The sequence below is a fragment of the Lipophrys pholis genome (assembly GCF_963383615.2).
Source record: "Lipophrys pholis genome assembly, chromosome: 12".
In the NCBI taxonomy this organism is placed as follows: domain Eukaryota; kingdom Metazoa; phylum Chordata; class Actinopteri; order Blenniiformes; family Blenniidae; genus Lipophrys; species Lipophrys pholis.
In genome coordinates, this window is record NC_137641.1 from 2,494,020 (window position 1) to 2,517,477 (window position 23,458).

The window sequence follows — 23,458 nt, forward strand, 5'->3', positions numbered from 1 at the left end:
AAAAAAAATTTGTTTTATAAAAGGAAGATAAAAGTACCTCTATATAAAATATAATCATTAACTGTTTTGTTCCACTGCATGTTGTGTAAAGATTTATTATTATTATTATTATTATTATTATTATTATTATTATTATTACCACCGTGATGTGTTTTTATGCATTTTTTTATGTTTGGTGAAATGTAATTTTTATTTTTAACATTGGACCCCAGGAAGACTAGCAACCACTTTGTGGGAGCTAATGGGGATCGTAATAAACAATAAACAATAAACAATAAACAATAAACAATAAACAATGTAAATATTCTATTGTCGTGAAGAATGAAATACTTATCCCTGTGCATTATATATATATATGAAGAAAGAAAGAAAGAAAGAAAGAAAGAAAGAAAGAAAGAAAGAAAGAAAGAAAGAAAGAAAGGGGAGGACTTTTGTGTGCGCGTGTTCACGGGCCGCTGTGCCTTTAAGCGTGACGTCACAGTGACGCAGCGTTTGGAGGGCGTGGCCGGCCTGTGAAATGTCAGGCAGGAATGGCGCTCGGCGCGGTATTTTGAACAATCGCTTTTTCCTCTCCTCGGTTTTCCCTGGAAGCGCAGCGCGGCGTCCGGATCTCGGGTAAGCTTGAGCGCACGTCGGCTCCTCTCGCCCGGTCCGAGCGCATCGCACCCGGGCGGGAGAGCCCGCGGAGAGCCGGCGGAGAGCCGCACGCGCTCCCGGAGCCGAGCAACATTAATGTTGTGCTAGCTAGCTTGGGTTAGCAAGCTCAGCAAGTTCGGAGGAAGATGAAGAGGAGGAGGAGGAGGAGGAGGAGGATGAGGATGGAGCTTCTGGTTCTAGTTCTGCTTCTGGTTTGAACAGCACCGCGACCATAAGTCCAGTTTTCTGAGTGTAGAGGACAGATGTGAACAGTTCAGCTCAGAGGGAAAGACAGGCTAACTTAGTTGTTTTGACGAGCTGGTGAAGCGACAAAAACACAAAACCTGCTTTTTATATCACTTATTCTTTTATTATTTATGTCTCCAGACACCACAATCCTCTCGTTTCGTGTATGAACAGCTGGAAAAACACGATATCACTGAATTAAAGCGGAGAAACAGTTTTTTAAGCTGGAAAGTAAAAGACAAAAATCACATAATAGAGAATACATCTGGAGCTTTAGCGTGTGTCTCAATAAGAATGTCTGTGGACGTTTAACTAGCTTCTATCGTTGTTTATAACTAGTTAAAGTGACTAGACTCTAAATGCCAGGTTAGATATAACAGGGATGAACGTTGTCTGTGGATGTTTATAGGTTATACCGTGTTTATATCTAGTTACACTACACTAACTATTATCTAAATGCCAGGCTAGATATAACCTAGGTTTAAGACTAGTTCTACTAAGTTAACTAGTATCTAGGTTTGTGATAACCAGGGAAATAACCTTGGAAAATAGTGGCTTAAAAATCGCATAATAGTAAAAGGAGATCCAGAGATAATTGCATTTCTAAATAAGAACATGTGGATGTTTTCTTAGGCTATTGGATGTTTTTAACTAGTTTAACGAGTATATCATAGTAACTAGTGCAACAGCCACATACTTTCTTATTAAGACACTCCAGGTCTACTTTTACTACTATAATGTGACTTTATTCCACTATTTTCCCTGCATCCAGCCAAAGTTAATCCCTGGTTATATCAAACCTGAGTTTAAGACTAGTTATGTTATGTTGACTAATATCTAAAACTCAAGTTTGATATATTCTGGGATATCCATTCACTGCCAAGCTTTCTTCCAGGTTACATCAAACCCGGGATTTATGTACTAGGTTACCACAATATAACTAATTATAAACATCCTCTAACTTTGTAGGACATCCTCAGAGTTTTATTTTGACAGGTGTTTATCTCTAGACCTACTTCTACCACTATAATGCAAGTAGCCCAAGTTTATCCCTGGTTATAGCAAACTTGGGTTTAGGACTAATTATGTTATGTTAACTAGTATCTCAAACTCGGGTTAGACTTAACCTGGGGAAAAGCCCTGGTTGTGTATGGGCCGTGGAGTTTGATCCCTGGTTATATAAAACCTGGGTTAAGACTAGTTATGCTGCTTTAACAAGTACTCTGACCAGGTTAGTTATAACCAGAGTGACAGGAGGACTCATGGAGGCTACCATTGTTTACGTCTTCACACTCCCAGTAAAGAGTTGTTTTCTCGGCCTGGGGTCCGCGGTTTGATCCGCAGCTGCGGGGTTTTGCGGAGAATCCTGCGGGGGAGAGCCTCAGCCGGCCGGGGGAGGGTTTTTAGCCGTGTCCCCTCCTCCGGCGGCGTTAGCCGGGGAGCTAACCGAGCTGATGACGGAGGAAAAATGGCGGATCTTTCGAAATCCAACCCGGGGCCTGAAATAGAAGCTCAGCCGGGCAGAAGCCCTCTTTCACCGGGGGGCAGGCCCGGGGGCTGCTCGGGTTTATTTCATCCCGCCTCCGTGTGGTGGGGACGGGTAAAGCTCCGCCGGAGGTGATCGGTGCATTTTAGCAGCTTAAACCGGGAACAGCTGTCAGACCCCCGCACACCTCACAACCTCCACCCCCGCGCCTGCCTCCTTCCGTCACGTGACCGCTGCGCTCAGGTGGACACGTCACGTGGAGGCCAGCGAACCTGAGTTTATATTGACTGCACAGTACTCAGAAGTGCAAAATAACGATTCTTGTTTTGTTTTAGGATGACAGGCATGCCTGACTACAGATTACACCTTGTAATCCACTACTTTTTCTATGACAAGGAGTGGAAGTGACGAATGTCAAGTGATCACATTACTTTAATCAGGTTGTATTTAGGAATGTAATTTTTACTCAGAAATACTGGAGTTACTGTAACTAGATCTTGTGTTTGTTTGCTTTTGGACTTTTCATTCAGTGAGTTGAGATTACACTATGTAACCCACTACATTTACTATCATACTCTGTGGAAGTTACATGGATACACAGGAAGAGTAACTTGATTTACTATAGTTAAATGTGTACTCTTTGGTATTCTTTTCAAATAGAGAATGACGCTCATGCTTGACAGATTGCACCTTGTAATCACTACTATTACTATCATATATGATAAAGTAGTGAAAGTAAAAAAGTAAGAATTTTTTCCCAAATGTGTACTTTTAGAGATAGAAATACTCAAGTAACTGTAACTAGATGCTGTGAGTACAAATTGCATCATGTAATCAGCTACTTTTTTAATCATTCTGTATGGAAGTAACAAGCATATTCCTAGGAAAAGAATACCTCAAGTGACTGCCATTAAACAGTGCTATAGAGTACTTTTAGTTTTGAGTATCACTCATGCTTCAGTACAATTTGCAACACTTGTATCATAAGGAGTGAAAGTAACAAATGTCAAGTAGTCACATTACTGTCATTACCTGCTATTTGGGGATACTCGTACTTTTAGGATGAATTTATATATATCTTTTAAAGTGAATTGGTCCCCAGTTTAAAGTAATTGTACTTCCTGTGTTGATGAAGTAAAGTGACCTCCTGGTTGTTCAGCAGTGACGAGCAGCTGAACGCCAGCAGACATGGACGTCGTGTCGCCGGAGCTCAACAGCCTCCTTCCCGATGAGATCATGGACACTGAGGCCATCGAGGACGCGCCTCACTCCCAGCCGTGCGGCGGCGACGCCTCGGTCCCCATGGAAACAGACACGCCCACAGACTCTCTGCGCCTGTGTCCCGAGGACGGCGCCTCCGGACAGACTCTCATGGCGCCCACGGAGTCAGCGCTCAGCCTCAGCCCCGGCGGGCAGCTCTCCATCTCCATCTCCAGCACGCCGTCGCCACTCATCACCCTCAAGCCCGCCCTGGCCACGTCCACCGCCACCACCAGGACCACGGACAGTATGACTGGCACCAGCGTCACCGCCAGCGGGCTGCAGAAGCTCACCGCTCCCTTCACCATCTCCGCCGCCAACCACCAGATCATCCTCAACAAGGTGGCCACCGAAGCCGCCAAGGCTGCCGCTGCCGCCGCCACACCGCATGTCCTGAAGCAGGACGGACAGAAGCTGCTTGTCACGGCCATCGGAAAGCCAGGTCAGCCAATCGTTTTGCAGCTGCCGCACGCGGGCAACAAGCCCGGCGGGCCACAGGCCTTGGGCGAGCCCAAGTCCCCCACGCCACAGTTCAAAGTGGTCACCATCGGAGGGCGCGCCGAGCAGAAGGCCGTGGTGAGCGGCGCCGCCAATCAGCTGACCACGTTACAGGCCCAGCAGCTCAAGACCGTACAGGTGAGGCAGCCTTCATTAGTTACTCCAGTACTTTAACCAGTAGCTGATTACCCTCATTTAAATTACCCGCGCGGTGGGGCAGTGGTTAACGCTCTCACCTCACAGCAACAAGGTCGTGGGTTCAAATCCAGTCTGTGTGGAGTTTGCATGTTCTCCCTGTGTGTGTGTTGCTTTCCTCTGGGTACTCTGGTTTCCTCCCACATTCCCAAAAACATGCACTGGGGGTCCCTGAGCAAGACACTGAACCCCAAACTGCCCCCATTGGAGTGACAGTGCCTTGCTCGGCTGCAGCCTCCAATGTGTGTGTGAATTAGGGCTGAACCATTTTGGAAAATAATGTAATTGCGATTTTTTTCCTCAATATTGTGATTTAATATGCGATTTTATTTTCAAGGTTCTCTTATGTACTTTTCAACAAACACAAGCAATAAATCAATCAGTATTATAATAAACAATATCAGATCTATTAGACATAACTTGTTCTTTCTTATAGGCGAGGCTTATGTTAAAGTCAAATGAAGCATGTATTAATATGAAAGACAGTTTATTTATCTTCTACTTCAATTACGGTTGTAAACTTACTAAATACTGTGACCTTCGGGCAAGTGCTTACAACGTTTTACTTGCCCGAAGTTTAATGGAAATCTATAAGCTTGGGTAAAGTATGAATTCGACCAATAAATACATTGTAATATGTTTCTGTAATTGTTTTTTGAATAAACGTCAGGCATATATGACTCCAATAAATTACTAGACAAACATAATTTCACAAATTATTTTTACAATTTAACTTCTTTCCATGAGAGTACCCATGCACATTCTGACATAGTACTGAAACATTTAGGCCCTGTTTACACGACAACGTTTCACGTGACAACACCTAATCCGCAAAAAAAAAGGAGTGTGTTTCCACTGCAGCAGCGGACACAGAGACAACAATGTAGTTAGTATGCCGGGCCACTGGAGGGCGCTGTAGGGAAACAATGTGGAGTCATTTCAGTAACATGAAGCAGACGAGGCTTCATGGATCAGAAATCTCCGCAGGTTGGATCGGAAATTTCTGATCCGTGAATTATGTTGGTATCAGAACCCGATCCCGGATCGGATCGGCTCCATCCCTAAAAACCAGGAGCCGTTCGGGGAACGTGGGCAGATGATTCACTTCCCCGAGCAAAACTTTTACCAGCCCCAGATGTTCGGACAGTCCTTAATGTGGAGCCCTGGAATGGGCATCATATCTTTTCCTCTGAACTCCGTTATGGTCGGAGTTATTTCCAGCTGCCGTTTCGAATGATGTTCATACGGAGAAATACTTTCCAACAGTTCTGTCAGTGAGCCTGTCGGCTGGTACTTTGCTTACTTGAAGTTGAAGCAGTGGTCGCTGGTGTTTTAGCCGTGCAACTATGGTACATGGTTTTGTGGTGTTTTTTTAAGTGTTGATAAAGGTTGGTAGTGTTCCCTCGTGAGGCAGCAGCAGCAGCGAGGCGGGTTCTGCACAGTACCTGACGTTGTGCCGCCAAAATAAATCCACACAACTGAGGTGCTGCTCCTCTTTGCTCCTAAACTTTCTGTAGTGTCAGCTTCTGTGGAGCCTGAGGCCATCGTGCTACAGGTTCACTTGACTTGACTTGTCACCCTGCTGCTCTGCTCCGCTCGCTCACCACGTACATGTGGGCGCAGGACACGCGCAGGACACGCAAGCCGTCACGTGACCAGATCACGTGAGCAGTCAAATCGCCGCCCTTGAGATTAGAAAAGCCTGTGTTATCATATCGCGATATTATCGCTAATGCAATCAATGGTTCAGCCCTAGTTTGAATGGGTGAATGTGATGAACCATGTTAAGCATTTTGGGGCTGCTGTTAGCAAGAAGGCGCTATAAGTTAGTCCATTTACCATTTAAACGAGCAGTTAGCTTTTCTTTCTAATTCACTGTGTTACCGATGGTAATTTATCTGTGTTGGTTGCTTTTTCTTCTTCTTGTCATTACTAACATCAGATTATAGAGCATCTCCCTCCTCTGACCTCCAGATTATAGAGCACCCCCTCTAACATCAAATTATAGAGCACCTTCATCCACAAACAACAGATTATAGAGCATCTTCCTCCTCTAACATCAAGGTTATAGAGCACCTACCCCCAACATCCAGATTATAGAGCACCGTCCTCCTCTAATATCCAGATTATAGAGCTCCCCCTCTAACATCCAGATTATAGAGCATCTCCCCCTTGTACATCCAGATTATGGAGCATCTTCCACCTCTAACATCCAGATTTTAGTGCATCTTCCTCCTCTAACATCCAGATTATAGAGCATCTTCCTCCTCTAACTGACGTAACGTTCTATGAACTTGATACGTGAACCAGTCACATGACGCTCGGCTCAGATTTTGTTTCCTTCTCAGATTGCAAAGAAAAACCCGGCTTTCTCTGCAGCTCCAATCAAGTTGATCATCGCGAAAACGGTCAACAGTAAAGGTCTGAGTCCTCAGACGTCGGTTCCTCCTGTCATCACAGGTCAGAGGCCCCATACAGGCCCCTCATCCCAGGGGACGTGTCTTCTGTGATGCCCCTCCCCCACAGCTGCTGACTCCTCCTGCCTTCTGTCTACAGGACGAGTCCTCACCCAGTCCTCCCCAGTGATTCCCCCCAGGACAATCACCCTGTCAGAGCCACACAGCACCAGCCTGCAGAGCCTCCCGGGCAAGAAGATCGCCATCTCTCCGCTGAAGACGCCCAGCAAGGTTCTCAACAAGCTCAGACTCCGTGGAAACGGGGAAAAAACAATTTTTTAAAAAAGCATCCAACGGTTGAGAATGAAAATAATCCAGAGCGTTGGTGTTCTGGTTCTCGTGACTCCCTTCTTGTGGGGTCGGAGTTGCTGTTCATCCAGCTTCACGCTCTGTTGTGTCCCGTTGGCTCCGACAGGTGACGGTGGTCTCGGTGGCCTCCCCCTCCTCCAACGCTTCTCAGAAGTCGGTGACTCTGCCGGTGAACGTGGCTCTTGGCCAGCAGATCCTCACAGTCCAGCAGACCACGGCCGGTTCCCCAGTAAAGATCCAGACCAGCCAGACGTCGGCGCAGGTGAAGGATCTCTGAGCGTTCGGCGGACCGGGACCGACCACCGGACTCCACACTCACTTCTCTGCCGTCTGCCCCCTGCAGGGTGTCAAACCGGGGCAGTCCATGGCGGTGGGCGGAGTCGGGGGGTCCCAGTTCAAGACCATCATCCCTCTGGCCGCTCAGCCCAACGTGCAGCAGATCCAGGTCCCGGGGAGCCGCTTCCACTATGTGAGGCTGGTCACCACGAGTACGGCCAGCAGCACGGGGCCAGCCAGCGGGCCCAGCACCAGCTCCATGCAGACCGGTGAGTGAGTGAGTGGGTGAGTGAGTGAGTGAGTGGGTGAGTTCTCGGGGGAGTCTTAGCATCTTGTTGCGTTCAGGTTCCTCCTGTTGGATTGTGACTATGGTTGTTGATCAGGTGCAGCTAAACCAATGGTGGTGAGCGCTGGAGCGGTCCGGATGTCTGTCCCTATCGTCCCGGCGCAGACAGTCAAGCAGGTTAGACCCCCCCACCCCCTCTCCCTCGCTCGGCGTCCTCACCAGCAACTCAAAGCTCCATCTGGACCGGCACTCACATCCGTTCTCCTGCAGGTGGCACCGAAGAGTTCCACGGCGCAGGTGGTGAGCGCCCCGCAGACCCAGCAGCGCCTCATCATGCCGGCCACACCGCTGCCGCAGATCCAGCCCAACTTCACCAACCTGCCGCCCGGCACCGTGCTGGCACCGGCGCCCGGGGCGGGGAACATGGGCTACGCCGTGGTGCCGGCGCAGTATGTCACGCAGGTCAGCGTTCTTCCAATGAGTTGGGTCCTTTAGCACCAGAATCACCCGGTGGACTCCTGGTTCCTTTAGCACCAGAACCTCCCAGTGGACTTCTGGTTCTTTTAGCACCAGAACCGCCCAGTGGACTCCTGGTTCTTTTAGCACCAGAACCCTCTGGTGGACACCCGATTCTTTTAGCACCAGGACCTCCCGCTGGACTCGGCTGAAGGTTCCACTTGTTCTCTGGGTCTCTGCAGCTCCAACAGTCTCCATTTGTGACGCTCGCCAGCAGCAGCTCCAGTTTCCAAGCAGCCCCGGGGATCCAGACCCAGGCCAGACTTCCGGTCAACGGGTGAGAACCGGTCTGAAGGTTCAGTCAGTGAATGGTTCAGTCAGTGAATGGTTCCTGTAGAACATCTGAGAACAGTTTGGGAGTTTTAGTCTTTCTGTGGATGTTTCAAAGTTCTCTTTGGTTCGCTCCGATTTTTTCTGATTCTCCCTGGTTCTCTGATTTTCTCTGGTTCTCTAACTCTTTCTGATTCTCTGGTTTTCTGGCTCTCTCTGGTTCTCTGATTCTCTCTTTCTCTCGTCCTTCCTGGTTCTCAGCTTTCCTCTGGTTCTCAGGTTTTCTAGCGCTCTCTGGTTCTATAGTCCTCCCTGGTCCTCTCTGATCCTTTGATTCTTTCTGGTTCTCTCCGATTCTTTCTGATTCTCTCTGTTTCTCTGGTTTTCTAGATCTCTCTGGTTCTCTCTGATTCTCTCTGATTCTGTCGTAGTTTCACAATGTCTCTGTGCCTCCAGGTTACCGGCTGCAGAAACGTCGTCGAGACCGAGGAAACCCTGTAACTGTACCAAGTCTCAGTGTCTGAAGCTGTGAGTCACGTTTGAACTGTCGCTTCTCGATTCGTCCATAGATGGATAGATAGATGGATGGATAGTGAGATAGATAGGTGGATAGATAGCGGAATTGGTGGATAGATAGCGAGATAGATGGATAGATAGCGAGATAGATGGATAGAACTTTCTTGATCCCGAAGGGAAATCCCACTCTCCCGCAGCTCATCAAAAGAAAACATAAAAACATCAATCACACTTCCATTCTAACGGCACTATTTCATAGCCGTGAATCGAATAAATTAAATAAGTTAAGAAAAGGCAAAATTGTAGGTTTCAAATCTACCGTATTTTCACGACCAAAAGGTGCACCGTACTAAAAGGCGCAGTCTCAGTTATGTGTGCCATTACTGCATTTAACACACACATAAGGCGCACCTGCTCATAGGGCGCGGGTTCCATGCCCACACTTCCCCCTTTAACGTTCTCATGGTGTCCGCATTACAACAACACACACAAGCATACAAGTGTGCGTATTTAAGAATAGAGCGGGAGCAAAACTGAGTTTGGTTGTGCTTTATTTAAGTATTGATTACAAAGTACTAACATTTTTTTTACCTGTAATCGTCATCAATCAAACCCATCAAACTCCTCATCCTCTGTTTCTGAATTGAACAGCTGCGCTAAATCTCCATCAAACATACCAGGTTCATTTTCTTCACTGTCAGTCACTTTCCGTGCCGTGCGGCTCCTTGGAAATGATGCCGGCTTTTGCGAAAGCTCGAACAACAGTGCCAGCAGACACGCTAGCCCAAGCATCTACAATCCATTTGCAAATTGTGGCGTAACTTGCCCGGCGCTGCCTTCCACTCTTAGTGAAACTGTGGCCTCCATCGGTCATCCATCGCTCCCACGCCGCTCGCAGCCTTACTTTGAACGGCCGTTTCACACCGATGTCCAGCGGTTGGAGTTCCTTTGTCAGGCCTCCCGGAATGACAGCAAGCTCAGAGTTCATTTGCTTCACTTGTTTTTTCACATCGGCTGTGAGATGGGCACGCATAGAGTCACAGATCAACAGCGATGGTGATGCGTGGAAAAAACCACCTGTTCTCCTTACATACACCTCCCTCAGCCACTCTTTCATCATTTCCTCATCCATCCAGCCCTTTTGATTTGCCTTAATGATGACTCCTGATGGAAACTTCTCTTTAGGCAAAGTCTTTCTCTTAAAAATCACCATAGGCGGCAGTTTCTGTCCATTAGCATGGCAGCCAAGCACAACAGTAAAAGAAGACTTTTCGTACCCCGTTGTGCGTATCGCTACCATGCTGGTCCCCTTCTTCTCCACAGTGTGACTCACCGGGATGTCGAAAGTTAGCGGCACCTCGTCCATGTTAGTGATGTGGCTGGGCTGGATGTGTTTGTCGGCGATGTGTTTGCTGCAGTAGGAGTGGAAGATGGCCAGCTTTTCATTATAATCCGCTGGAAGTTGCTGCGCTACCGTAGTTCTGGCCCGGATGGAAAAATGGCACCGTTTCATGAAACGAAAGCACCAAGACGGACCTCCTTGGAAATGTTCAATTTTCATTTCTTCTGCTAGCGTTACTGCTTTTAGTCGAATGGTGACCGTGGAAACGCTTCTCCCACTCGTTCTTTGTGCGATGATCCACTGCTCGAGTCTTTCCTCCAACTCGGGCCACCTCGCCTTATGTCCGCGGAAACTCAGCTGCGTCTTCTTCACCTGTCGGAGCTCGTTTTCCAGCTTCCTCCACTTGCGAACCATCGATTCATTAATCTTAAATTCTCTCGCGGCTGCTCGATTTCCATGTTCCTCCGCGTAGCTGATGGCCTTCAGTTTAAACTGTGCTTCATAAGCGTGTCTCTTCGCCATTTTCAGGGTTGTTAAAACAACGATGTTCTGCATAACGCACATACCCGTTCATTTATATACAATCCACGCCCACACTTCCCCCTTTAACGTTCTCATGGTGTTCCCTACTACGTCCGCTTTACAACAACAACACACACATAGGGCGCACTGCACCATAGGGCGCGCCGCACATTTTGAAGAAAATCTAAGACTTTTATGTGCGCCTTATAGTCGTGAAAATACGGTACATAAAATTACAGTGAAAATGGGATATGGAAAAATGGAAAAAGCGATAGAAATGATGATTATGATGCAGTGTGTGAGGTCAAGAGGCATTAAACAGCTGTTGACTCCAGATGTGTTTGTGATGAGACGCTGATGCAGTAGAGCCGCGGTTCCACTGCAGTCTGAGCCGGAGCGGGGCGGGAGGCTACGGTACCGCAAAGAGCACCCATGCCCAACTCTGTGGCACCGTTCCACTAGAGAGTAAAAGCTTACTTAACCCTAACCCTCAGGGAAATTTAAGTTCCAGTAGCTTAATAAACAGGAGCAGCACACAGAGGACAACAGAGATAAGTTACAGAACAAGGTACAAAATATAATATAAACTCTTAACTGACCTTAACTTAGCTAGATATAGAAATGGCAAAAAGAATCAGACTCCTGTCAGGATATAGGAGTGAAAGTGGCCGAAGGTTAAACTACTCTGTGGTTCCAGACAGAATTATAAACCAGGAGGATCATTTGCAGTGAAGAGACAATTAGGTATCGCACAGTTTGCATTATGGGATGTGAGATGTAGGAGGGTAAGGTGGATAGCGGCTCCTGCTCCTTCCCTTCTGTCCTCTGTCCCCTCCTCCCCCCCTGTGAGGACTTGTACAGCCTGATGGCCTGAGGGACAAAGGAGTTCTTAAATCTGTTCGTCCCACATTTGGGAAGAAGCAGTGTCTCTCTGGACATGCTCCTCTGGTTGTTGATGACGGTGTGCAGAGGGTGTCTGGTATTGTCCAGAATGTCCAGCAGTGTCTTCACTGTTCTTGCTTCTGCTACCGTCCCCAGAGAGTCCAGCTTCATGCCGACTACAGAGCAGTCTGTCCAGTCTGGACGTGTCCCCGGCGCACCACGGTGTAAAAGAGGACACAGGTCACAACAGACTGATAAAACATCCACAGTAGTTTGCTGCAGATGTTGAAGGACCGCAGTCTCCTCAGGAAGGACCGTCTGCTCTGTGTCTTCCTGTACAGGTGGCTGGTGTGTGTTGACCAGTCTAGTTCATTGTCCAGCCACAGTCCAAGGTATTTGTAGGAGACAACAGCCTCCACCTCCTCTCCCTCCAGTAGGACTGGTCTGGGCTTTGGTCTGGACCTCCCAAAGTCTATGACCAGCTCCTTCGTCTTGGAGGTGTAGAACTCCAGGTGGTTACTGCGGCAACAGATGACAAAACCCTCCACCAGACTCCGATAGTCCTCCTCTCTGTCCTCCCTGATGCATCCAACGATGGCTGAGTCATCAGCGTATCTCTGTATGTGACACAGCTCTGAGTGGTAACAGAAGTCCGAGGTGTACAGGGTGAAGAGAAGAGGGGCCAGCACTGTGCCCTGGGGGGCTCCAGTGCTGCTGATCACAGTGTCAGACGTGGTGTCTTTCAGCCTGACATACTGTGGCCTGTCGGTGAGGTAGCAGGAGATCCAGGCCACCAGGTAGGGTTCCACTCCCATGGTCTTTAGTTTATCCTGGAGCATGAGGGGTTGGATCGTGTTGAAGGCACTAGAGAAGTCCAGGAAGAGGATCCTAACTGTGCCACTTCCCTTGTCCAGGTGGGAGTGGGCCCGATGTAGAAGGTAGAGGATGGCATCCTCCACACCACCATCTGGCTGGTAGGCGAACTGCAGGCAGTCCTGGGCATGTTGCACCTGGGGTCTGAGGAGGCTGAGGAAGAGTCGCTCCAACGTCTTCATTAGGTGTGATGTGAGTGCCACCGGTCGGTCATCGTTCAGCCTGCTGGGACGCTTCTTTTTAGGCACCGGAACGATGCAGGATGTCTTCCAGAGGGTGGGCACTCTCCCTAGCTGCAGGCTGAGGTTGAAGACCGGTTGAAGCAGTTCCCCCAGCTCTGTAGCGCAGGTCTTCAGTATTCTTGGGGAGGAGGTGGTGTTGAGGTGTCGGGGGGGGGGGGGGGGGGGGGGTCGTTGGGGAAATTGACTTGACCTCTCCATTGTCCCCCCCTCAACTCTGGTCTTGCTGTTGTTGCCTGTGATGGTCCTCACACCTTCCCAGACCTCCCTCATGTGGTTCTCCCTCAGCTTCTGCTCCACCTTTCTCCTATAGCTGTCCTTAGCTTCCCTCACACAGTGTTTCACCTCCCTCTGTGCTGCCTTCATGGCCTCCCTGTCTTTGCTCCTGAAGACAGCCTTCTTCTTGTTGAGGACAGCTTTGACTTCCCGCGTTACCCATGGCTTGTTGTTCGGGTAACAGCGGACAGTCTTAACAGGGGGAGACCACATCTGCGCAGAAGTTCAGGTCGTCTGTCAGACAGTGTGTCGTCCCCTCTATGTCCTCGCCGTGTCGGTTGATCAGCACATCCCAGTCCGTGGTGTTGTGGCAGTCTCTCAGGACACTTTCCATCTCAGGGAACCACCTCCTGATGGAGCGTGTTGTGAAAGGATGCTTCAGGACCAGGGGGGTGTACTGTGGCTGTAGGTGAACCAGGTTGTGATCTGACTTCCCTAGTGGGGGGAGGGGTGTGGCTCTGTATGCTTCCCTGACATTAGCATACAGCAGATCTATTGTCCTGTTGTTCCTTGTAGGACAGTCAACAACCTGGTGGAAAACAGCCAAGGGAGAGTCCAGAGGTGCACGGTTGAAGTCCCCTGAGATGATTATAAATGCCTCAGGGTATTGTTACTGTAGTCTCGCTGTGACAGAGTAGATCCTCTCACATGCGATGGCTGCGTCTCGGTGGGATGGAGACACCGACGGGGATCAGGTGACTGAACTCCGTCAGCAGTTAATATGGCCGCAGGCTAACGGCTAGCAGTTCAAGGTCCCGGCGACACCACACATTGTTTACAGAGAAATGTCCTGGGTTACACCAGCGGTTGTTTACGTACATGATGATCCCCCACCTTTCCTTTTACCACTCGCTTCCGTGTCTCTGTTGGCTCTCACAGCGGTGAATCCTGGCAGGTCCGCGTTAGCATCGGGTACGAGGTGGTTTAGCCATGTCTCTGTAAAGATGAACCAGCTGCTCTCCCTGAAGGTCCGCTGGGTGTTCAATGTGGACAGCTCGTCGATCTTGTTCGGCAGCGAGTTCACGTTCCCCATGATGACGGAGGGAATCGATGGTTTGTAGGGCCTCCGGTTGTCCGCTCGGTTAGCCTTTAGCTTAGCCCCAGCCTTGCAGTCCCTGGGCTTCCTCCTCAGCTCCGCCGGGATGATGTGTCGTGTCCCGGTTCGTCCCATTGTTCGTAGAGCCAGCAGTTCCTCTCTCGAATAAGTGAGAAAACTGGCTCCTGGTTTCATGTCAGAGGTAAAATTATCTATAGGACATATAAAGAGTCACACAACCTCTTCGCAAGAAGAGTAGAGAGAAGCAAAAAGCCATTATAAAGTTAGGAGAGCCAATGAGACTGGAGAGCTACTGGAGAGGCAGCCATCTCCCACAGCGCCATCTTGCTTGTTCTAAACAACCAATGAGCACAAAGCGGCGTATGAAAACAATGGGAGGGGTTACGGCAGATGAAATATTTAAATATTACGGGCCAAAGTGCGGTGGGACCGCGGCTTAACTCAAGATCAGGCCGATGTGGCGCCCCCCCAGAGGAGAACCTGTTTGCTGACGTGAGAGTGTGTGTGGTTCTTCAGGTACTGCGACTGCTTCGCCAACGGAGAGTTCTGCAACAACTGCAACTGCAACAACTGCTTCAACAACCTGGAGCACGAGACCGAGCGCATGAAGGCCATCAAGGTGTGTGTGTGTGTGTGTGTGTGTGTGTGTGTGTGTGTGTGTGTGTGTGTGTGTGTGTGTGTGTGTGTGTGTGTGTGTGTGTGTGTGTGTGTGTGTGTGTGTGTGTGTGTGTGTGTGTGTGTGTGTGTGTGTGTGTGTGTGTGTGTGTGTGTGTGTGTGTGTGTGTGTGTGTGTGTGTGTGTGTGTGTGTGTGTGTGTCACTGACTCGGTGTGTGTGCGTGTGTACAGACGTGTTTGGACAGAAATCCTGAAGCTTTCAAACCGAAGATCGGAAAAGGAAAAGAGGGCGAGTCGGACCGACGACACAGCAAAGGATGTAACTGTAAACGATCGGGATGTCTGAAGAACTACTGCGAGTGCTACGAGGTCTCACACACACTCCTACTCGCATTTTAACACACACACACACATATTAACACACACATGCGCACATTAACACTGGCACACACACAATCATTATAAGACACACACACTCATACAATACTAATAAACACACGCACCTTAATAGTAAAGCACACGCATATTAACACACAAACACGCACACTAAACCACAATGCTTTGTATTGTCAATTATTACAATTAGTTATATCCTCATTTTGAAATTAACGGTCGTGTGTGTGTGTGTGTGTGTGTGTGTGTGTGTGTGTGTGTGTGTGTGTGTGTGTGTGTGTGTGTGTGTGTGTGTGTGTGTGTGTGTGTGTGTGTGTGTGTGTGTGTGTGTGTGTGTGTGTGTGTGTGTGTGTGTGTGTGTGTGTGTGTGTGTGTGTGTGTGTGTGTGTGTGTGTGTGTGTGTGTGTGTGTGTGTGTGTGTGTGTGTGTGTGTGTGTGTGTGTGTGTGTGTGTGTACACACAGGCAAAGATCATGTGCTCATCGATCTGTAAGTGTGTGGGCTGTAAGAACTTTGAGGAGAGTCCAGAGAGGAAGACGTTGATGCATCTGGCCGACGCCGCCGAGGTCCGAGTGCAGCAACAAACGGCGGCAAAAACCAAACTGTCGTCACAAATCTCCGACCTGTTGATGAGGACAACGCCCGTCCTGTCCAGTGGGGGGGGGAGGTAACGGAAACACGCACAACACGGCCTGAGCACAGGACCAGGGGCTAACAGCTGCTAACAGTTAGCGTCCCTAAACTAACAGCTTCTAGCAGTTAGCCTTTTGAATCTAACGCCTGCTAACAGTTAGCGTCCCTAAACTAACAGCTTCTAGCAGTTAGCCTTTTGAATCTAACGCCTGCTAACAGTTAGCCTCCTGAAAATCACGCCTGCTAACAGTTAGCTTCTTGAACCTAACTTCTGCTAACAGTTAGCTTCTTGAACCTAACTTCTGCTAACAGTTAGCCCCCTAAAGATAACGGCCGCTGACGTCTAGCCTCCTGAGCCTAACAGGTTTTGGCGTGTGTTGAGGCCCCTCCCCCTCTGATGTGCTCCTTCGGCCTTGTGTCTCCTGCAGGTTGCCATACACGTTCGTGACGAAGGAGGTGCTGGAGGCGACGTGCGAGTGTCTGCTGGAGCAGGCCAAGCGGGCGGAGCAGGCGCAGCAGGCGGCGCCGGAGGCGGAGCGACTCGTCCTGGAGGAGTTCGGACACTGTCTCATGAGGATCATCAGCTCGGCGGGAAAGGCCAAGGCAGACTGCACCTCCATGACCTGCTAGGCTCCTGCTCCTGCTCTTCCTCCTGCTCCTCCTCCTCCTGCTCCTCCTCCTCCTCCTCCTGCTCCTGGAGCAGACAGCACTTGTTGGACTGAGCAGATTCTTCACTGAAGATGAACTCACGTTTTCTTCTTTTATTTCTCTTTTTCGAGGTTTCCTGTCATTTCTATGTAATCTCTCTCTCCGTGCTTATCGTAGACAGAACATGTACCTTTTGATATTTATTTTGTAATCATGGCGAGCGCTGACACTCTGCAGCGACCCAGACCGAACTGCGACCTTAACGCTCAGTGACTCTCAGAAAAGTTGGGACGGCTCTCCCTTCAGCGCAGAAGCGGGTTTTATTGGTCGGCTGCTTCCTGTACGCTAAAGACGACTCGGACCCGTGCGACTCGTTACGTCATCATTAAACCCCTCCCCCACCTGACCGAAGGACACGCCCACTCTCACCAACAGCCCGATGTCGACCCTCCCCCCTCCTCCCGGCCCGGCCGATCAGGTGAACATGTGATGATGTTTTTGAGATGAATACAAACACTTACATAGAAGACTCTCGTGTCTTTGTGCTTTAAGATTTGTTAATTTTATTATTTCTTATTACTTCATGTTTTTCTGTCGGCAGCGTCTCAGAAGCAGAATATTTTATCTTTGTGTTTCTAACTCCTACAACGACGCCTCCGGGTGTAAAATAAAAATAATGAGTCGATTGATTACATTGTTTTAGGTCATGGAGAATGTTTTGAGAGAATTGGTGACTCTACTGCACGTGTGTGTGCGTTCATTACAAAAACAACCAGCAGCACCAGCTAGTGGACAAACATGAGATCTACATCATTTTCAGTGTTTCTGTGTCGACTAAACGTTCAAAACATTCCCATGGAAACGTGAAACTACTGAAACCAAAATGATGCGTTTTCACTTGAAATGTTGTGTAAACGAGGCTCAAGTTCCAAATATTTGAAGACTCAGCCAGACCTGTTATATATAGTTGAGCCAGGTTCAAAACATCTGGAATATATCCAACAGCAGTCAGGAAGTCGTTTAAAAGAAGTTTGGTCACAGAGCAAACAAACCAACTACAAGACGGACACACGCGATGATATAAGGAGGTGGACTCGCTTCTTTCACCAACCTCTCAGCCGCTGACAGTTTGAGGTCGGGTCCTCGGGTTCGTAGATTTGTGACGCGCTCGGAGGCTGTGGTGACCGATACGCTGGATCCAAGGTGGTTCTGGTGCATTTATTGATCCCAAACCGCACAGACTTCTCACAGCGCAGCACAGACGGATGAAGGGATGAATGTGATTGATGAAGGGATGAATGGGTATCGGAGCTGAGCGGAGCGGTCAACACAAATTAGGGCCATTACCAACCCTGACTCTCTCTCTCCTCTGTGGCAGGTGAGTGTGCACCTTTACACACACGCACACACTTCCTCATGTGGACACACCTCCTCCCATGTGAAACCCCGCCTCTACAACACACCCACTCAACCACACCCTGCTCCTCACCTTCCTCCTCGGTGTTTCCTACAGAGATACTGAGACTATACATAGAATGTGTGTGAGGTTTGATGATATTCTAATCTGAAAGCTTGTTTTCTCCCATTTTGAGTTTGAAGAAATTAATGTGATTCATTATAAAAAAGATTTAAAAAAAAAAACAACTCGACTCTTTTGCACTGAAAAATCAATTTTAAAAAAATATAATTTTTTTTGTTTCTTTTTTTGCCTTTGAGTTCGTTTTCTACGGGAGAGTATTAGGGCCGTTGAAGGAAAAAGAATTCGGAGGTTAAAAAACCTTCATGAGAAAAAGTCAAAAATCAAAGTCCAGATGTTTTTCTGACAAGAGTCTGTCCATCCCTCATCATCTGTCCATCCCTCAGCATCTGTCCATCCCTCATCATCTGTCCATCCCTCAGCATCTGTCCATCCCTCAGCATCTGTCCATCCCTCAGCATCTGTCCATCCCTCAGCATCTGTCCATCCCTCAGCATCTGTCCATCCCTCAGCATCTGTCCATCCCTCATCATCTGTCCATCCCTCAGCATCTGTCCATCCCTCAGCATCTGTCCATCCCTCAGCATTCGCCCGTCGATGTTAAATCACTTCTTGAACATGTGATTTTACACAGGATTTCCTTGATTAATAAGAACATTTAAATAAGCAGCCCAGGATCCGAGTCTTTGTCCTTCGTACTCGATGAACTTCCAGGACAGAACCAGGCAGCAGGCTGCTCTGTCTCTTTTGGTCCTGGTACTGATGAGAACTGTGTTCCTCTACAGAACCAGGCAGCAGATGCTCTGTCTCTTCTGGTCCTGGTATTGATGAGAACTGTGTTCCTCTTCCTCACTTCATTAAACCTGCAATGCATTTTGTAGAAGCAGTCACACACGCTGGCTTGTGGATGGACCGACTTTGTAAAAACGAATTTCCACCATGAAAAAAAACTTTGATTTTCGACTTTTTCTGGAGTTCATGAATATTTTTTTCGTTTTTTGCCTCCAATTTTTTTTTTTTTATTTCTTCAGTGGCCCTAATACTCTTCTGTAGTTTTCTGACAGAAATTCTGGAGAGAAAAACTCGACATTTGGAGCGCCGGTGTCGGTACCAGCTCTGTCCGGGCTACAAGATCTGTCCGGGGCGGGGCTTGCGCATGCGCTCAGCCTACCAGATCGGTCCGGGGCGGAGTTCGTGCCTGCGCCTGTCAAAGATGTCACACACTATTATCTACAGCAACTCCATATAAACAAACTACATTACGGGCTGGATAGATAGATAGATAAAGTTTTTCATAAGAATTCTACCTTTGTCGCTACGTCCAATATTATAATATTGTGTATGTATTTGGTAATATAATGAAAACAGTCACTTATCTCTACATTATATCTGAACATTCCTTCTCATTCATGTCGCCACAATATTTATCTTCAGTCTTGGAAAACACTCTGTTTCACGGAGCTATGAGGCTAACTGAAAGCTAATGTTAGCTTCATACTGTGACGGGAGAAACTTGCAGCCAGTTAAAATGTGAGACGCCGTCACCGCGTGCAGGTTCAAGCCCCGCCCCGGACAGATCTGGTACCGACACCGGGCTGTTAGTCTGGGAGGAGAACCGAGACTGCGGGTCCGTGTACCTTCCGGCCATTGGATTTTCGATTTGATATTGGGAAACGAAAAACGGGAAACCATTCGATTTTCTTTCTTTGGATTTTCAATTGAAAAACGGGAGACGAGTTGTCTCCCGTTTTTCGTTTCCCGATATCAAATCGAAAATCCAATGGCTGGAAGGTACACGGACCCGGAAGGTACACGGACCACTGCGTCAGAGCTGAGGGATTTCTGAGTTTGTGTCAGTAAATCTCAAGGCAAAGCCCCGATAGTAGGTTGGGAGTCGAGGAGTAGCAGGTGCATCCAGGTTGTTCTGCAGGACAGGACCAGGGGTGTCCTCAGGTTCAGTCTTAGACCCTGTGGGTGTGACGAGATGACTCCGATTGCGTCGCAGGAGTCCTCTGGGAGTCAGAACCTGGTACGACCACGGTGTATCCGCTCTGGCTGGAACTGTCCTGTCTTCTTTCATGTCTGTAATCCAAACCTGATCTCCTGGGTGTAGTCCGGAGAGGTCATGTGCTCAGTGTCTGCTGTTGAACCATTTCCACTGTTTATCTCTCTCCCTCTGTTCTCCCTCTCTCAGTGCAGTGATGTCAGTCCACCCTGGTTTGACTTAAGGATGGGCACTATAGTACCAAGTTTTCTTCCCATCAGCCGCTCTGCAGGCCTGTGGCCGTTAGCAAGCGGAGTAGCACGATATGCCATGAGCGTAAGATAGGGGTCGCTCTCTTTCTGCAAAAGGTTTTTCACTATTCTCACGGCTCGTTCAGCCTCACCATTGCTCTGGGGGAATGTTGGACTAGAGGTGGTTTTGGCAAAGCCCCATTCTGAAGCAAAGTTTTGGAAGCGCTCTGATGAGAACTGTGGGCCGTTGTCACTCCGAACCTCCACAGGAATCCCGTGTCTTCCAATATGGACTTCATGTGTTCACTCACTGCAATAGAAGTGGTGTGTGTGAGCTCGGCTACTTCTGTGAATCTGCTGAAATAGTCCACTAACAGCAGGAACTGGCTGTTATTTCAAAAAGCACCAACCAACTCCCACGGATGTGTTGGGAACTCTGTGGGCAGTAGTGTTGCTCTGTGCCTCTCTTTAGCACACGTGTCACATTCAGACACTAACTTCTGCAGTTGTGTGCTGAGTCCTGACCACCACACCGACTGCTTTGCTCTCTCCCTGGACTCTGCGATGCCCTGGTGTCCTGTGTGCCCAAAATGTCCTTCAGCAGTGACTTGGGAATGACTATACTTGTCCCCTTTAACAGTCGGCCATTTTCGACAGTGAGATCACCGGCGTGTTGCTGATGGGGAAAGCGTGGCCCTGAGATGTTGTGTTTGTCCGGCCAGCCATGCCTGCAGTATTGTTTCACTTGTTTTAGTATGTCGTCCCTGTCTTGGTGTTCTCGGGTTTTGTTGTAATCTTTTCTCTGTTGCAGGAAGATTAGGAACAATGTGATGTACAAGTACATTTCTTCTCTTAATGGTTTGTCATGCGGAGGCCCCCTGGCTAGCTCAGTTGGTAGAGCATGAGACTCTCACTCTCAAGGTAGAGAGTTCATGTCCCACGCTGGGCGCCACCTTCCTGTGGGCTCTCCACCTTCCTGTGGGCTCTCCACCTTCCTGTGGGCTCTCCACCTGCAGGAAGGTTCTTAATGGGTGCAATGTGATCTGGGTGACGGTGCTCAGACTGACACCTCCACCACCCGGAAACAGGATAAGAGGGAGAAGATGGGTGGATGGTTTGTCATGCACTGCCTTCTCTGGTGCTCTGGACAACACGTCTGCGGTCGCTATGCATTTGCCAGGCACATGTGAGATGGAGAAAGAGTACCTCACTAATCTCATCCTCAGTCTCGGTACTCGTGGTGGGAGCTCGTCAAGGTTCTTTCAGCCTAAAAGTGGCACTAAAGGTTTGTGATCCGTCTCGGCATGGAACTCAATGCCTATGAGAAAATCTGAGAACCGCTCACACGCCCAGGTTATGGCCAGAGCCTCTTTCTCAATCTGAGCATACCTTTATTCTGTCTCATGAGAGCTCTTGAGGCAAATGCGACTGGTTTGACTGTGCCGTGTTCTTGCTTTTGAAGCAGCACTGCTCCAAGTCCAAAGGAAGATGCGTCTGCTGATACTGTTGTCTGTGCCTTTGGGTTGTACAGTGCCAAGTGTGGTGGGCTGCTCAGTTCCGACCTGACAGTGTCAAATGCTTTTTGTTGTGCTTCACCCCAGCACCACATGTTTTTAGCACTCAGCCAGTCCCTCAGTGGCTGTGTTTTCTCTGCGAGGTGACGGAGGTATTTTCCCAAGTGATTAAGCATCCTCCAGAACCACCTCACACCACTGACGTCTGTGGGTACTTCATGTTGCTGACTGCTTTCACTTATTCTAGGTCTGCTTTCACTCCAGCGCTGTCGACGATCTGTCCCAGAAACTTAATGGAGGTTTTAGAGAACTCACATTTCTCCCTTTGTCAGCGTCAGTGCAGGGAATAACGTTCTGCCCACCAGTGATATGGCCGGTAGTTCCTGTGTGGAGGACTGAGAGGAGAATGATGGATGTCAGCAGGGAGGGGCGACAGTTGAAGGGTGAAGTTTGTGAATATATAGAAGAAAATGATCTGGATTAAAGCAAATCTCCCCAGACGGATGGAAGGAGGCAGCAACAGGAGCTCCTGGAGGAGCAGTGGTGGAGGTGGAGCCCCGGCATGACGGAGGGATGAGAGAAAGAACATCAGATCACCTGAGAGTGTTTCCGGTGGAAGTGTTTGCCATCTTGGTGGCAGTGAGGTGGGTGAGAAGGGAGAGAGGAAGCAAGGCGTCACATGGATTTTGATAAAGTATGTAAAAGGATTCCCAATTAATCTAAAATATGCTGTTATATTCCACAATCACAACTTCTCTTCCTGCTTTAAAAATAAATGGTTGCAAGTTAATAGACAAGAAATGTAATAGGTTGATTAGTGATGCTCTGAATCAAATAGTTTATTATGATTATAACAGATTTACAGTTAAGTGTTCTGAATGAGACTAGGAAGTCCACTATAATCCATTCTGACTCAAGATGTATTAAATGGCTCATATCCCCCAAAGGTTAAGGAGACTCACTTTAAAATAATAGTTTACCCAGTAGCTGACTTTCTTAAAAAAGATTCAAATTTGAAGTTGACTTGTGCTCATTTTGCAACTCCAGTGAGGAAACTTTAGAACATTAGATTTCTTTAATTCCACCAAAATTTGGTTGGATATTAAAATCTGGTTTTCACTGAAACTAACAGATTTGCCTGCGCTCAAGCAAACTCACATTTAGTTCTTTATGGATGATTTAAACCCGGCTTCCTCAGCCATTACTATTATCGTGATTATTTTGGTTAAATATCACAGCCACTGATCCAAATTGAAAAATAAGAAACCATCATTTCCTTGTTTTATTACTGGATTTAAATTGTATTTTTCAGCACTGCAGAAATTGACGGAGTGGAAAATGGCAAGAAAAATCTATCACCAGATATCCAAATTCTTACTGTTTTAAGATGTGCTTTTCTTTTGTAGACATTGCCTAGATTTATGGACGCTCCTTTTTTCTTTTCCTCACAAGCTTTGATTTCGATTTAAACAATGACCGATTCATTAGTGAAGATGACTTTGTTAATGCCCCCGAGCATGTTCCTTAAAAATGTTCATTGTTTATTTCTGAGATGGTTTTCCTCTACAAGTTTGTCCTTATATTGTTTGTTTTTCCCCATAAATAAAGGTTAAAAAAAAAACAAACAAACAAAAAAAAACCTGCTAACGTGTCGTGGCTTTCCCGCCCAGCAGAGGGCGACACCACCTGGAGGTAGCCCTTTTACTTCCGGTGCTCAGCAGCAGCGTGCCGTGCACGAGCAAGACCTCAGTGCAGACAAACTTGATCCCCTGTGATAACGGCTGCGCACTTTCACCCGAATT

General features: G+C 48.1%; 1 protein-coding gene across 2 annotated transcripts; it reads left to right on the forward strand.

The window, feature by feature from the left end:
• Positions 1-491: 491 nt before the first annotated feature.
• Positions 492-17,121, forward strand: lin54 (lin-54 DREAM MuvB core complex component). Of its 2 annotated transcripts, none has more exons than XM_080477580.1 (14): positions 492-615; positions 3,528-4,264; positions 6,670-6,781; positions 6,878-7,008; positions 7,193-7,348; positions 7,430-7,631; positions 7,746-7,825; positions 7,919-8,110; positions 8,347-8,441; positions 8,891-8,962; positions 14,658-14,760; positions 14,989-15,126; positions 15,614-15,816; positions 16,211-17,121. In XM_080477580.1, exons 2-14 carry the CDS (start codon positions 3,557-3,559, stop codon positions 16,410-16,412), a joined length of 2,394 nt encoding a protein of 797 aa, XP_080333706.1. In that variant the 5' UTR covers positions 492-615; positions 3,528-3,556; the 3' UTR covers positions 16,413-17,121. The 2 variants fall into 2 exon arrangements, with proteins under 2 accessions (XP_080333706.1, XP_080333705.1); XM_080477579.1 differs by having other exon boundaries at positions 498-615; positions 3,531-4,264.
• Positions 17,122-23,458: the final 6,337 nt, after the last annotated feature.

Excerpts from the sequence above, each read along its gene's own strand:
- lin54 (XM_080477580.1), top strand. The coding sequence starts at position 3,557 with ATGGACGTCGTGTCGCCGGAGCTCAACAGCCTCCTTCCCGATGAGATC. Across the intron at positions 7,632-7,745 it reads CACCAGCTCCATGCAGACCG|GTGCAGCTAAACCAATGGTG; the intron begins GTGAGTGAGTGA and ends GTTGTTGATCAG. Across the intron at positions 15,127-15,613 it reads ACTACTGCGAGTGCTACGAG|GCAAAGATCATGTGCTCATC; the intron begins GTCTCACACACA and ends GTGTACACACAG.